The sequence below is a fragment of the Petaurus breviceps genome, unplaced genomic scaffold, assembly GCF_028583685.1.
Source record: "Petaurus breviceps papuanus isolate PSGF00001 unplaced genomic scaffold, PetGlider_PUasm1.0 90823, whole genome shotgun sequence".
Classification (NCBI taxonomy): Eukaryota; Metazoa; Chordata; class Mammalia; order Diprotodontia; family Petauridae; genus Petaurus; species Petaurus breviceps.
In genome coordinates, this window is record NW_027187352.1 from 3138564 (window position 1) to 3153505 (window position 14942).

Consider the following 14942-nt stretch of genomic DNA (forward strand, 5'->3'; position numbering starts at 1 on the left):
TAATATGGGGGAGTTAGGTCAGATGATTTCTCAGGTTCTAGTATTAACAAAGGAACATTGGTGGAAGTTCCAGAGAGGCAGATTTGGTTTCAATATATAAACAAAACAAATCTTTATGAAAATTAGAGCTGTTCCAAAGGGCACCAGGCTGCCTATCAAGGGAAGAAGTTTCTCATCCCTGGAGAGAGTCAAGTGAAAGTCAAATAATTAGTTGTTGGGAATGTTGTAGGGTCGATTCCTATTCAAGTATGTATGCAGGCTTAGAAAACCTCTGAGGTTTCTACCAACACTGAAAAGTTGTGATTCCATAGAGGGCTTTATGGTACTAAACCTGGCAGCTTCCATTTTAAATCTCTAATATTGAAACCCCTCTCAGTATAATACTGCAGATTCGAGAATTTATTTTTACACTTTCTGGGCTTTTCTAATGTCGAATCCAAGAACCATTTGTTAATTTTCTATTATGTGCTGGAGATAGAAGGACTTATCTATTATAATATTACTGTCTACAGAATCCTTGTGTAGACTACTGGAGAGGAGGAGAGATACATCTGCACAGATAAATGAATTGTGACAGGTAGAGTGGAGGTGACTGAACATTACATTACAGACATTGAAGACTGCTTCTCCCTGACATCCTCAAATGGTCATGATTTATAAGGTAAAGTTATTTTTTTTACTAAAATCCATCTAATCTGAAATCTCTGTAGGTTCACATCTTTGGCTTTCTAAAGTAACCCTTACTTTCTGGCCTCTTCTCGTGAATTGTGCATATACAGATGTGTCAATCAGAAAACTGAGGCTCAGAGTTATCAAAGGGGTCACAATGAAAAATAGGAGGCGGAATGACTCCCACTCCTGTGCTAAACCCATGCCCTAAGGCTGCCTTGCTGGCTTTTCTTTCTTCTTCCCCACCCCCTCTGGAAGGATGCTGTAGTTCTCTCTCAAAAATCTCCTTGGGGGTGCCCCATTTCCTGGGTTTCCAGATCTGCCCCATGGCTCTGAGGCACTCCTCACACCCGTTCGTTTCTCTTTCCCATTTTCCCCTCCCTGCCCACGCCACCCTCAGCTGTCCATCCTTCCCCCTGGTCCCCCTTCTTCCCTGGAAAACCCCGCGTCCCTTCCTTTCCTGGGTTCTTTCCTTCCAATCTCTCTGAAGCAACCCCTGCTTGCACCCACCAAAGCCTCCCCCTCACGACCCCTGGCTCCACGCTTTCCAGGGGGCCCCACTGGGGCCCTCCCCTGGGGTTACCTTTTTTCTTGAGGCTGCGGCCGCCCCCAACTCCTGGGCCCTTCCGCTGCTTCATGTTGAGGCGGGGCTCTCAGTCCCTGAGGCGCTGGCGCCAGAGCCGCAGACCCTTCAACAGCCCCTTTGCCGCCACCTCCTCACACTCCGCCAGAGCAGCTGCTGCGTCCCGCCAAGCCTCACGCCACCTCTCCGCGCGCGTTCCCTCGCAACTGTCGCCGCCGCAGGGCCTCCTGGGAAACTCAGGGAAGCCTCAGGAGGCCGTCTCTTTCTATCAACAGTCTTAGCTTCTGAGGGCGGGTAAGGAAGGCGCGGTAGGGCTGTTTCTTCCCAAGAACTACAAAGCCCAGGATGCATTGTTACCCACCCTTTTTCTGGTAACGGATCCGTACTCCTCTGTTCACCGCCCCTCCTCCTTCAGACGGACACTCACATTAGCAAATGCGCAGGCGTAGCAGCGACCATTCTCGGAGAACTCCATTGGCTACGCGGACCCCGCCCTCTCGCGTCAGGCTCGTGCCGACTTTGCTACCCAGGCTCCTCCGCAGGAGAGCGGTTGCGCACTTCCGGCCAGGTCTCTGTGGAGACGAGGGCCGAGGAGTGGCTAGGCAAGGCGACAAGGGGAGGGGCTTGGGCATTGGTGGGCGGGAGGAGGTGCCGCCGGCGTCCGGGGGATGTCCGAGGGCTACGGTGAGCCGAGCAATTTGAGTCTTGCTGCCGATTAGGCTACAGTCTAAGTGGACTTGTCCCGGAGGCGACGCTTGGGCGCGACACGGCACAGGACAGGATACGGGGCGGCTTCGGCCTCCTTCCTGCCTTCCTCTCCTTTCATGTCGGCTTTAGAGAAGACCATGCACTTGGGCCGCCTGCCCTCCCGCCCTCCCCTGCCGGGCGGCGGGGGTGGCCAGAGCGGAGCCAAACTGCGCATGGGGTACGTGCCTCCCTTTACTCCACACCAGGGCTGGGCTAGGGCCCAAAAGAGGTCTTCTGGGATAAGGGGACGGTTGGGAGAAAGGGCGACCCGCGGGGGCCTTAGGTGGGAGGGGCGGATGAGAGAGATTGAGGGAGGGGCCAGTTGGAGGGAATTGGGAGGGGGATGAAGGGGCAGATGATATGGGGGGGTGATCTGGGAGGGCTTTGGAGAAGGGATAGGTGATGGGAGCGATCCGAGGGGGCGTTGGAGGAGGGACAGGTGATGGGAGGGTCCAGTCCACGGAAAGGGAAGGGGCGGGCTAGGTAGGAATGGGGAGGAGGAGGGAAGCCAAAAGAGGAGGGAGGGGAGGCTGGTGATAACGATGCCGGCGAGGGGCTCAGGGTGGGCCCGGAGTAGGAAGCGAGCCAGGGAGTGGGGCGAAGAGCAGCAGGGAAGAAGAGTTGGGAGCCCTGGGAACTGAGTGAGAGCAGGCTGCCTTGTGGGAAGGTGGAAGGACTAGAGTAATAAAGGAGACTGGTCAGAATAGAAACGGCCATGAAAGGTCTGAAAGGAACTTGACTCAAGTTAGAGAATGAAGGATGAGGTGTAAGTCTGGGAGCTCAGATTGGGAGGTGAGATGGCGTTGTAGTGATTGGGGGAGGAGTGGCTTCGAAGTTTAGGTAGTGATGGATAAGAATACTAGGTCGTGTGGATTGTATTATGGATAGGGAGTAGGGAATGTGAATCGGTGAGCTTGGTGTTTTGGAGAAGTAAACGGGAATAGAGCAGGTTAGGAACAAATGATAAATTTGAGGGCAGTGGGATGCCTGCTCTTAAAGAATTATTGGAATCATAAGACTTAGAGAAGAAAAGGTAATAAATTCTAGGAGGTTAAGAAAGGAATTTAAAAGATGCGTGCTCACCGTTAGAACTAGTTGAGGGAAAGGGGTGGGTTAGATATTACTAAAGAGAAATCTTGGCCTTTTCAGAATTCAGGACTTTTAGAGAGGGAAGGAAGTTTAGAGATTAATAAAGACGAAGAAAACTGTGTAGACACTATTACTGCCTCCGTTTCTTAGGTATTAATTTCTTATAACAACATTTCAGAAATGTGAGCTATAATCAAAGTTAATGTTTAATTTATTTTTCTTAAATTCTGGTACTGAAACAAAAATGCAAAGGCAGACACTTTCACTATAAGGATATTAAGCATATTGAGCTTGCTACCAGTATTGATTGACGTACAGGTTAATAGATTGTATTTACCCTGGCCATTTCTAGTTAGAATTAAGAGTTTTTCCTCTGTCAAAACAAGCCCCCTGAAATCGATCTGGGTGGGGGGAAATTCCAAAATAAAATTTTTAAAAGACCGCTCACTGGTTATAAAGTTATTTACTTGCTCAAAAATTCTTTATTAAAATATGTTTGCTTTCCTAGACTAAACTTTTTGCAGGTACTTTTGGTGCTTGGACATAGCTTATTTTAAAGCCTCTAAGTGAATATACTTTTTAATTCTTTGTTGAGTGGATAGTGATATTGGAAAGAGATAATGCCTATAATTGTGGGTTTCTAGTGGAAACTTAGAGTGAGCATTTGTTTGGCTTCTATATGGTACCCAGGAATTCTTGTTCTTGTTTGTCACTCATTTTTGTTTCTTTATTAATACTCCCTTAACTGTGACAGGCATGCCTCACCCAAAATTAAACCAATAAGAAGAAGTATTTTGATCCACTCTCTCCTATCCCAATGCAGGTCAATACCTTCTCTGTAACTCTCAGCTCCCTATAGCACTGAAATCACAGGACCAGTCTCTATTCCTTTTTCTCTTATATAATGGACCCAGAGCTTAAATTGAGTCAAAATGCTGTATTTTACATATAAGGAAATAGGATGTTCAGTGAAAAGAAATTATTTGCCTGAAATCACATAACTTATTAGTAGCAGAGCCTAGACAAAGAATCCATGTCTCATTCTCAAGTTCAGTGTACTTTCTGCAGCGTGTATATCCCAAAAGTGTTAGTGTAGTTTTAAGCTATTAAAGCCTTATTAAGTTATTAAGCATTAATAGCTTAAAACTGCATTAAGTTTTTGGGGATCTCCTGTACCCTCTCCCCATAAAAGCATCTTGGGAACATGTAGTGACTTAGGTGGAGTCATGCTATGTGTAGATGAAAGTGATCAAACTACATTCCTTTTCAAATATTCTATAACTCAGACTTTGGCTTTTCATGTTCGCCTTAATCTTGTAGGATTAGTGAGGCTTCATTGTTCACTACAAAGGCATTCATTTTACATTCAGAGTGAAAGGTTTTCTCTATTCCTTCCATGACTATTGTACTTTTCTCTACTATTTGTCTTGCTGTTTCTCTTTACTCCCTTTATCACATGCTTGCTTCCATGAAATAATGGAACCTGACAGTTTGTTCCTCACCAAACTATTCTCTATTGCCTCCTGCATTCAAGTTTTAATAAAGTATTTTACTATTTTGAGCTGAGAAATCTTATTTTCAGTGATATATTTAGTGTTCTATTTAGTCATTTCTATTTCTAACCTTGACTTTGGAGGTGGTGTAGTGGACACAGTGCAGGCCTGGAGTCAGGAATACCCAGATTCCAATCTGGTTTCAGACACTAGCTGTGTGACACCAAGCAAGTCTCTTAACCTCTGTTTGCCTTAATTTCCTCATCTGTAAAATGGGGATAATACTAGCACCCACCTCCCAGGTTGTGAGGATCAACTAAGATAAAAATTGTAAAGCACTTAGCACAGTGCCTGGCATACAGTAAGCTCTATATAAATATTGGCTATTAATATTATTATTGTTTTTTTGTTCCTAAAATTTTTTCCTCCTTGGAAAAAAATTTCTGCTCATTCTTTGAAGTCTACCTGATTCTTTCTACCAGTTCTCTTCACCAGCCTCTGGAGTGCATTTACCATTTATTTGTATCATAGTTGTATGTGTGCCATATCTACTGGGCAAGTATTTCCCATAAGTTCTATGAAGGTAAACAACCACATTATATCTGGTATCGGTTCTTCTCCAGAATCTAGTATAATTCTCTATATATAGTAGGAACTTAAATGTTTATTGAATTTAATGATTGGAAACCTTATTGCTATTTAGGGTCGGTAAAAGTGAGGGCAATAAATAGATAAATAAAAAGCAGCCAAATTTAGTTTATTTGGGATTTTGTTTTGCTTCTTCAGAGAGATATTAAAAGGTTCTTCTTAACCTGATAAGAATTTTCAGGTGGCTAGGTGGCCCAGTGAGTAAAGCACAGGCCCCGGAGTTAGGAGGGAGGACCAGAGATCAGTTCTGGCCTCAGACACTTAATACCCACACAAAAAAACTAGCCGTGTAAACTTGGGCAAGTTACTTAACCCCAATTGCCCTCCAAAAAGCAAAAAAAAAAAAAAAGAATTTTCATAGATTCCAAGTTGAGAGTTCTGTGTAAATTATTCTTGTCAGAAGAGATGTGCTAAAGAAGAAAGAGTGCTAGACTTTGACTCAGGAGAGTTCCAAGTTAGAATGCTGACTTTTACTGTCTGCAAGCATTTATTCAGCCCTTACTATGTGCTAAACAATGTGTTTAATCACTGGGGATAAAAAAAAAAGGGCAAAAGCTGAGTTCCTTCTCTCAAGAAACTCACATTCTAAAGAAGAAAACTTGCAGATAACTCTGTATACAAGATATATATATATATATATACAGTGTAAATAAAAGGTAATCTCAGAAGAAACAGATTGAGGATATCAGGAAAGGCCTCTTGCAAAGTGTGGGATTTGAGCTGTCTTGCAGGAAGCCAGGGAAATCCTCACAGCTTTTATCCCTGGACAAATCATTTAACATCTCTGAAGTTCAGTTTCTTTATCTGTAAGATTTTACTCAAATTTTACAAATCTGACAGCACTATATGAATGTTAGCTGCTAATTCATTCATAGCCTATTGTAACTTTAGAATGTTATCACTGCTGTTTGAAATAAGAATTAGCTTTTTAGTAACTTGGCCGCTTCTCATTTGTTCTCAGTCTTTATGAACCTAGAACTCTGAATGGTATAATAATCACAATATCTTGACTAAGCTGGAGAGATCCAGAAAGCTTCTTAGCTTAGCACCCAAAGCTGGGTCTTGAAGGAAGAGAGTGATTTCAGCAAGTAGAAGTATTATTATATTATGTACAGTCAGGAAAACAGAAATAGAAGTGTAATTTGCCCCAGGTCACAGATTGAGTTAGGAATAGAATTAAAGGCTTTGCTCCTACTTTTTTCATGGTTACCTATTGAATTCCTTTAACTTCATTCACAGTACCTTAGAACAAGATTGTTCTACCTAATAGCTTTAATGTTGTGATTTGTGTAGCCTAATCTTTTCAAATGGTGGTCAAACAAATAAAATAATCCTTCATGTACAAATTGTTCTATTAAATTAACTGAAATGTTACTTTCTTGAGTCCTTGGTAATTCAATGATTGAACTCTACTGAATTAGACCTGCAAATACAGAAGGGTACATTGATAGGATATTTTTGCAGGGAAGTTTATAACTCAATTAAAAAAAATATTGGTACTAAAGTGTTAGCCTAGAAGTAATTTAAAGAGTTTTTTGGTTAAGGATATCTATAAAACTTTAGATCAAAAGCAACAAGAAGTACAATTATATTATTTTTCATACTTTCCCATGCCAAACCCGCAGTGTGTACACATTTTGTTCTATGGAATTACTTTTTAGTAATCTTTATACAGTGTTTTCTTACTTTACTGTCAGTGTTTGAGTGTTCAGTTGGTATGTTATAATACATTAGTTGTCCTGTATACCACTCATCTGAAGCAAACGCTTTTTGGCGCTGTGGCTGGAGCCCCCTACCAGTTGCCTCTGTACTAAAGCCACACATTTGAATAACCAAGATAATGCCTAAGGCACACCTCTTATTCACTCTTTTAAAAAATAATTAAATTAAAAATAGTTCTTTACAAACCTTGTTATTTGATATAGCAAAATAAGGCAGTACACTCGTATGGTAGAGGCAAGTGCCATGGCAGCTCATGGTATAAAATGGAGAAAAGAGACAGAAAAACTAAAGCAAAATTATCCAAAAATGGATGTTCACATGATAACAAGAATCGTCAAGAATGGCTTGAATTATACCCAGTAACACTATTTAATAAAACAGAAAATAATGTAATAAATTTGTAAAAGATTTCTTCACAAATACTTAAGGAACAAATTTGGGCCAGCTGAAGAAAGGACTGTTTTAATTATCTGGAGCATACTCTCATGTGGAACCCCTAGTTTTTCCCACTTTCTGTATGAGTGCAATACAAGAATGAGAAGAATTTAAAAAAATTAAAATGAAATTTCACAGTGACTGATGATTAGCTGGTTCCCAAAGAACAAGATCTCTTAAGTTAGGAGAAAAACTAGTTGAGTTATTAGGTGTTTATTACTGAAAAAATGTAAAGTTCAAAGCTTCTCTTGGCAAGCCTATAATAGAGGTTGATATTTTGTACATTCTTCATATAATTAGTAAAAAATTAATTTTCATTAATTTTCCATGAGATATCATTTTATAGTTTTTTGAGTACATGTATTAGTGCTTCCATTAAATTTTAACCTCTATGAGAGATGGGCCATTCCATTTTCATTCTGTTTCTTACAGCTTTGTATCCTTAACAGCAAGCATAGAGCTGTATATATAGTAAGCACTAGAGTTTCAGCTAGCTACTTTTGTTCAGTCATGTTCAGTCTTCTTTCAGTCATGTTCAACTCTTCATGACCCCATTTGGGGTTTTTTTTTTTTTTGACAAAGATACCACAATGATTTGCCATTTCCTTCTCCAGTTCATTTTACAGATGAGGAAACTGAGACAAAGAGGATTAAGTGACTTCCCCAGGGTCACATAGCTAATAAGTATCTGAGAACAAATTTGAACTCAGGAAGAGGTGTCTTTCTGACACCAGACCACCCAGCTGCCAAATAACAAATTTATTATTTGTGATACATATGAACTATTAGTTTAAGACATGTGTACTTTATTCAACCCTAAGTGATTGCCTTTTTCCAGTGAACTAGTTTTTAAACTCTCCTTTTCCCTAGACACATAAACCCAAGCATAAACCTGAGGATGTCATTTATTTGTCTTTGTATTTCATCATCACTTAGTATAGGCCTCTATATATAGTAATAATAATAGCTAGTATTTATATAGAGCTTTAAGATTTACAAAGCACTTTACATTTGTTATTTCATTTGATCCTCACAACAACACTCTGATTTAGGTGCTATTATTTATCCCCATTTTATAGATGAGGGAAATGAGACCTAGCTGAGGGTCACAGTTAATTAGGGTCTTGAGGCAGCATTTGAACTATCAAATCCAACATTCTTACCCACTGGTACCACCTAGTTACCTCTAAAGAGAAGGTGCTCAAGAAATACTTACAAAATTACATTTTGTAGGCAAAATCCTAGATGTATTGAAAAAAATAATTTCTTGAATGCTTCAGCCAATACCTAGAGCTTACTATTGCTCTTAGTCCCTATGTGTATTTCGTGTACTGCTGGCTTCCCTATCTTGTCTGCTAGTATGCTGTGTCTTTTACCTTGATAAGACACCATGGTGTAGTGGTAAGAAAACTAGACTTGGAGTTAGAACACTTGGATTTGAGTCCCAGCTCTGGCACTTTGTAGGGGTGTGTGTGTCTGTGTCTGTGGATGTGTGTTTAATATTTAGTATACGTGTAATACATAGTTATATAGTACTTTCTGCAAAGAACTTTTATATATGTTAACTCATTTGATCCTCACAAACTCCGTAAGGCAGATAACTTATTATCATCCCGGTTTTACAGATGAGGAAACTGAGGAGTGGTTAAAAGATTTGCCCTAGGTTACACAGTTAGTAAATGTCTGATACAAAATTTGAACTCAGGTCTTTCTGACTCCACATTTTGTACTGTGTGAGTTTAGGCAAATCAGTAGTCAGTAAACATTTGTTAAATAGTTACAATATACCAAGCACTGGTTATACAAAGAAAGGCAAAAGACAGTCCCTGCTCTTAAGGAGCTAATGGGGGAGAAAATATCTAAAAACTTAATGTGCAAACACAAGTCCAGTGTTCTTTCCAATAACAATTAATTGTGGGGTTTTTTTTTGCCATTATGGATGGGGATTGGAGAGAAAGACTGAGGATTTTTCTAACTTTAGAGCACAACTGTCTACACTTTTCCTTTGGCTTGAGCAGTTTGTCTTTATCCATCCACATTCATGAAAAATATATTTTGATATAGTTTGACTCAACAGACTATATGTTCCATGGAAAGATGGAAGTGCCTATTTAAAAGTAGCTTTCATAAAGTAGGTTTATTTTTTAGTCATTTGCTAAAATAGCTTTCATTTTAATGCAGCTAGTTAAGCATCAGTGTAAAGGATATTCTTTCTATCCCTAGTTTTTAAGAAGGCTTTGTATTTTAATAGCCTCTTTGATCTTGGGATCTCTAAATACTCCAAACTCTGAGTGCCATGCAATAATAACATTGCTGTTTTATTGGTTGTTAAACAAAATTATTGAAGGTAGCATCCTGTTTGATGGCCAATAAAACAAAAGGGTAGAATCTAAGTCTTTTAAGTATGTCAGATCTTACTTTAACTATTTAAAGTCTTTAAAAACAAATCACCCTCATCCCCTTAAATCTCAACCAAGCAACAGGTATTAGATGGGCCACAGTCTTGTCCTGGGGGGTAAAAGGATGAAACATGACAGTCCCTGCCCTCCAGAAGCTTAAAAATTCAGTCTGTGACTTAGTTCTATCCATTTGGACTAAGCAGAAAAAGACTAATCCCTTTTTCATATGCCAGTCCTTTTAATACTTGAAGACAGTGATTATATTGCTTACTAGATAGAGAGGTAAAGCATTTATTAAGTGCTTACTGTGTGCCAGGTCTTTCAGATAGATTTCCAAGTAAGCCAGACAATCTTTGCCCTCAAGAAGCTTATATTTTAATAGTTTTTCCCAAAGTTTCTCTTTTCCAGGCTAAACACCTCCAGTTCCTTCAGCTGATCCTTGGGTGGCTTGAACTTAAGGCCCATCATCATCATGTTGCTTCCCAGTTTATCACTGCTCTTGAAATATGAGGCCCAGAACTATACACAGTACTCCAGATATAGTCTAGTAAAGACAGAATCCTACACAGCTTGTGACGTGTGGGCCACTTTCAGCCAGCTAAAGGATTTCAGGCAGCTTACGAAAAACATAGAGGAAAACATCCTCTACATGTTTTCATGGGCCACCAGAAATCCTTTGGCTTGCTGGTAGGCTGTTTACAGCCTGCACACTGCAGGTTGTGCAGGCCTAGTATGATGGGACAATTGTATTTCATGCATTTCTACATGAAACCATTTCTACCTTCAACTGCTAGTGAATTCCTTTGTATATATTTGTTTTTATTAACTTTATAATTATGCTGTATATATATCTACTACTCTGCCCTGTAGAATAGAAGTTCTTTGCAAGAAGGAATCTAGGAATCGTTTAATTCATTGTTTTTGTATCCCCAGAGCCTGGTGCTTAATAAATGCTTTTTAACTGATTGATTAGCATTTATCTCTTTAGTTCTGGATGCTCTACCTTTTGAGGTCACATGGGGAGTTCGTGGCAGTGATTGAACTAGAACTCAGCCTATTAGTTCAGTTCCTTTTTCAACATACCACGCTGATACAGATGAATATGTAATTGGAAATTTTACTGTTTACAAGCTAGGACCAGAAAAAGGTAGAAAAGGACATGGGATTTCCTGTGTAAGACTCATTCCACTGTGTCTTATGCATAGAATTTAGAATTAGAAGGAACCTTAAAGAGATCCAGCCCTCATTTTACAAATGAAGAAACTGAGACCCAGAAAGGTTAAGTGACTTGCCTAGGAAGGAAAAGGTTTTTCAACACAAACTCTTAGAATCCTTCTGGTGTAAAATATCGTTCATGAGATCATAAAGATCTCTCAGGAACAATCTTATTAGAGTAGACCAGAGTAGACCGTAAGCCGCAGTCCAAAAACTTTAAAATATTTTTGTATTTCATTATGGTTGGTTGCTTTTTGTAACCCTACGTATTTTATTTTAGGCATTTAAGAACATTATTCTGAGAAGTGGCCCACAGGCTTTACTAGATTGCCAGACGGGTCCATGACACAAAATAGTTTGTTAAGAGTTGGAAGTACTGCTACACTTGGGGTAGATAGCATCATTATTGCTAATTATTATTTATTATTAATTAACTGATATAAAGAGTTTGGATATAGGTAGTAGCCCTTTTCAATTGATAACTCTCAAGAATATTTTTCCCTCCTTAAATATGTGAGTGGGGTTGGGGTTGGACTAGATGACCTGTGATCTAACTCCAAACCTATGAGCCTATGAAGAGTGATTGTGATTTTCTCAAAACCCATTAAGCTTGTTATTTGGTTGGAGTTGCATAATGCATATCAGTGCAACATTGTCTCTTCTTCCTTTTTTCCCTTTACTTCTTCCCTACTTCTCTCCCAACAAACTCATTTTGGTCATTGTATTTCCTATTCTTTAGTCATCTCATGATTTTTGTTGGATTTACTAAAATAATCTATCTCTAGGATAGGTTTTCTGCCCAGGGTTTTGCAATTCAATTTTTAGTTTTGTTGGTAGAATTACATAGTTACATCTCCATGTATTACACCCCCTTAATGTCTATATTTGACTGTCTTCTCTGTTCCAGTGTTTCCCAGAGTGAAATATTTTTTTTGGTCTTCTTTTAACTAGTGTCTTTTCTCTTCCTAGACCAAGAGGATGATATGATATAGAGGAAAGAATACTAGACTTAGGGGACCTAACATTGCCATTTACTTGCCTTTTGATTTTGGAGGAAATCACCTAATCTGAGAGCAAAGTCTGTTTTCTCTCTCATAAGACTCAACAGGGTACAATGGGACTCTTACCCCCTTAGCTCTAGACACCATACTATTACCTAATTGGTAATGATATCGAGGGAAAATAACACTTATACTACCTACTTCATAGTATCTATAACTGGAAGACATCTTAGAAATCTAGTCAAAGCTTTTCTCTTTATAAATGAAGAAACTAAATCTCAGAAGGGAAGGGACACAGCTGGGATTTTAACCTAGGTATGATGATTCAAAATTCTGTATTCTTTCCATTATACTATATTACCTTTTTAAGGTGGATATCTACTTTGATGATCCTCTTAGCATCTTTCCCAGAATTTGATTCTCTTTCATATTTTGCAAATCCACTCTAACTGGTCAGTTCTTCCTTTCACCCCTACTCTCTAGGTAGCGACTACTTCTTCTCTTTGTATTCCTAGCGCCTTACATAATACTTTGCATAGAGTAGCCATTTGTTAAATTGATTTGCAGGTGCTGTCATCCCTTTTTTGTGTAGCTGCCATTTTCCCATTCTCAAATAAGAACTTTATCAGCAAGGCTTCAAAAAATCAACTTTTCACTGGACTGTGAGCCCCTTGTTGAGTTCTTCCTTAAACCTGAAGAAATACCCAACCAATGTCAGTTCTTAGTATTAACTTCCCTTTAGATCAAAAGAGGATAGAGATTTGTTGGTTCAGTTTTTTATTTATGGATTAAGAGCTAATTTTTATGAAATACAATAAACTTTGATTTTTTTTTCTCCCTAGAGCTAATACTACACTAGAGAGGTAATTTTCTGACTTTCAGTGTTGGCTGTGTTGGGGGCAATAAGGAGAACAGTATTGGAGACAGGACTTGAACTTGAGTCTTCTGATTCCAAGGCCAACCCCTATTATTTTTTGGCACATAATGTCCCGACTTTTTTATTTTAAATAATGATTTTCAAAGCATTCACTATTTCTTAAATAATTTCCCCTTGACCAGTTTTCTAGATTTGTTTTTGATGTCAGATATTTTACATTTTCTTCTGTCTTATCAGTCTTTTGATTTTGTTCTGATATTTCTTGATGTATAATGGTCATTGAATTGTCTTTGTTCTAATCTGGCTTTCAAGAGTCTACCATGTTCTCTTCAAAACAAATGATTTCCTTCCTAATTCTTTTCTTTAAGAGCTTTCATTTTATTGTTTACCTCCTGCTTACTTTCTTCTTGGTATTCACATAGTCCTTGAGCAAAGTCCATTTTTTCTTGTAAGTCCTAACTTGTAGTTGTTACATAGTTACTCTCTCCTTGGAGAGATCTTTAGATTTGCAATATTTTTTTTTATCCTTGTTGATGTTATCTTTGATTTGCTTGTCTCTCTACTATTATTTCCTGAATTGGAGCTTTGCATCAAGGTCAAGCTCTACCTCTTGCTGTGCTTTTGGGTAGGGTGCTTAGATCTACTTGGCATCTACCCCAATGTACTGGCCTCCAACTCCCTGCGTTAGACCTCTCTGGATTTTTGAGGTTCAGATTGTTGAATTTTCAGAGCCTTTTCTGCAGTCTCCGGACATTGGAGTTCTTGGCATGTGGTGGTCTATTCTGAGTACTGCAACGTTATGTGTTAGTTGCAGTGAAGATCCTCACACTGAAGCTTTCTGACCATACACACTGGGGTTTTCTTTGTGGGGTGGAGAGGGGATGGAGGGTCAACCTTGTGTTTTGGCAGCATCCAGACTCAGAACTCTGTAGGCTATAGATCTCTGGTCATGCTGGGCAGGAGTTGACTGGCCCCCTTTACTACTCCACTCAGACTTCTAGCTGACTATCTTGTTCAGTTCTGGAGTGGAAGAAGTCACTCACTGTAGTGAGTTTCTCATTGGGTTTTTTGAACATTGCTAAGTTTGGTGCTAATTCAAGGGTTTTGCTATAAGTTTATAAGATCTGGGCCATCTGTGTCCCATTCAGGTATTCGTCTTGACCAGAAATCTCTATAGTTCCGTAGCCACCACTGTGGGTCAGCCAAGCCCATATCACCTCATATGTAGGGAGGGTGAGGTCCTTAACCTCTCTTTCTGGCTCTTTAATTTATTATTTATTCTTAACCTGGGCTCTAAGGCAATCAAGGAGTATGTTGTTATATTTCCTCATAAATTGCTAAAATCACTATCCCATTAATCAGTTTGTCCTGAACTCCCACCCAGTTAGTTTATTTAATATTACTTAACTAGATGAACCTCTTTTTATATAAGTTTTGCTCATTTCTGTCAATTTCTCAACCTGCTGGATTTAAATAAACATTGATATTTTATGCTATGCAATTTATTGATAGTAACAAACAATAAAACAAAGACCAAATAATTATTTACAGTGTATATCATCTTTGAGATAGATCATAGACAAAGTCACCTCTATCCACCCCTGCCACTGCTGATTTCTCAATTTTCAAAATAAACCCACCATTCAGCTGTCTCCAGATACTAAAATCTCATGATTTCTTTTCATGTTTTTTTGTACGATAAGTTAAAACAATTCTCTCAGAAAGTCTTTAGTCCTTTCTGTCTTTATCATCACAATGTCTCCAGAATAAATGATAGCTAAACATTTTATTGGCTCTTAAAGATACAGTATCTATAATTTTTATGAGAAAAGCTACTGAAGCTAGTGCTAAATTTTACCTCCTGGCAAAAATGTTCATTTCCTGATAATTATTTGGGGGTAAATCAAATTCATGTTAATAGCATATGTTTTATATATATTATATATACACACACACATATATATATATATCCTTGTACTTGATAGCTGCCTCATAAAGGAAGAGAGGGAACAATACACTAGCAATAGTAATAACAATTACTGAATTAAACAAGTCAACAAGCAT

General features: G+C 39.0%; 2 protein-coding genes across 2 annotated transcripts in view; one reads left to right on the top strand and one right to left on the bottom strand.

The window, feature by feature from the left end:
* The window catches only part of C2CD3 (C2 domain containing 3 centriole elongation regulator), a 183250-nt gene extending 181575 nt beyond the window's left edge, over positions 1-1675 (bottom strand). Inside the window, exon 1 of the mRNA XM_069070830.1 lies at positions 1253-1675. Within this exon, the coding sequence (XP_068926931.1) occupies positions 1253-1307 (55 nt within the window). The 5' untranslated portion in view covers positions 1308-1675. The remainder of the gene's footprint in view (positions 1-1252) is intronic.
* Positions 1676-1826: 151 nt separating this feature from the next.
* The window catches only part of PPME1 (protein phosphatase methylesterase 1), a 69613-nt gene continuing 56497 nt past the window's right edge, over positions 1827-14942 (top strand). The window contains exon 1 of the mRNA XM_069070834.1: positions 1827-2177. Coding sequence (XP_068926935.1) covers positions 2077-2177 — 101 coding nt within the window. The 5' untranslated portion in view covers positions 1827-2076. The remainder of the gene's footprint in view (positions 2178-14942) is intronic.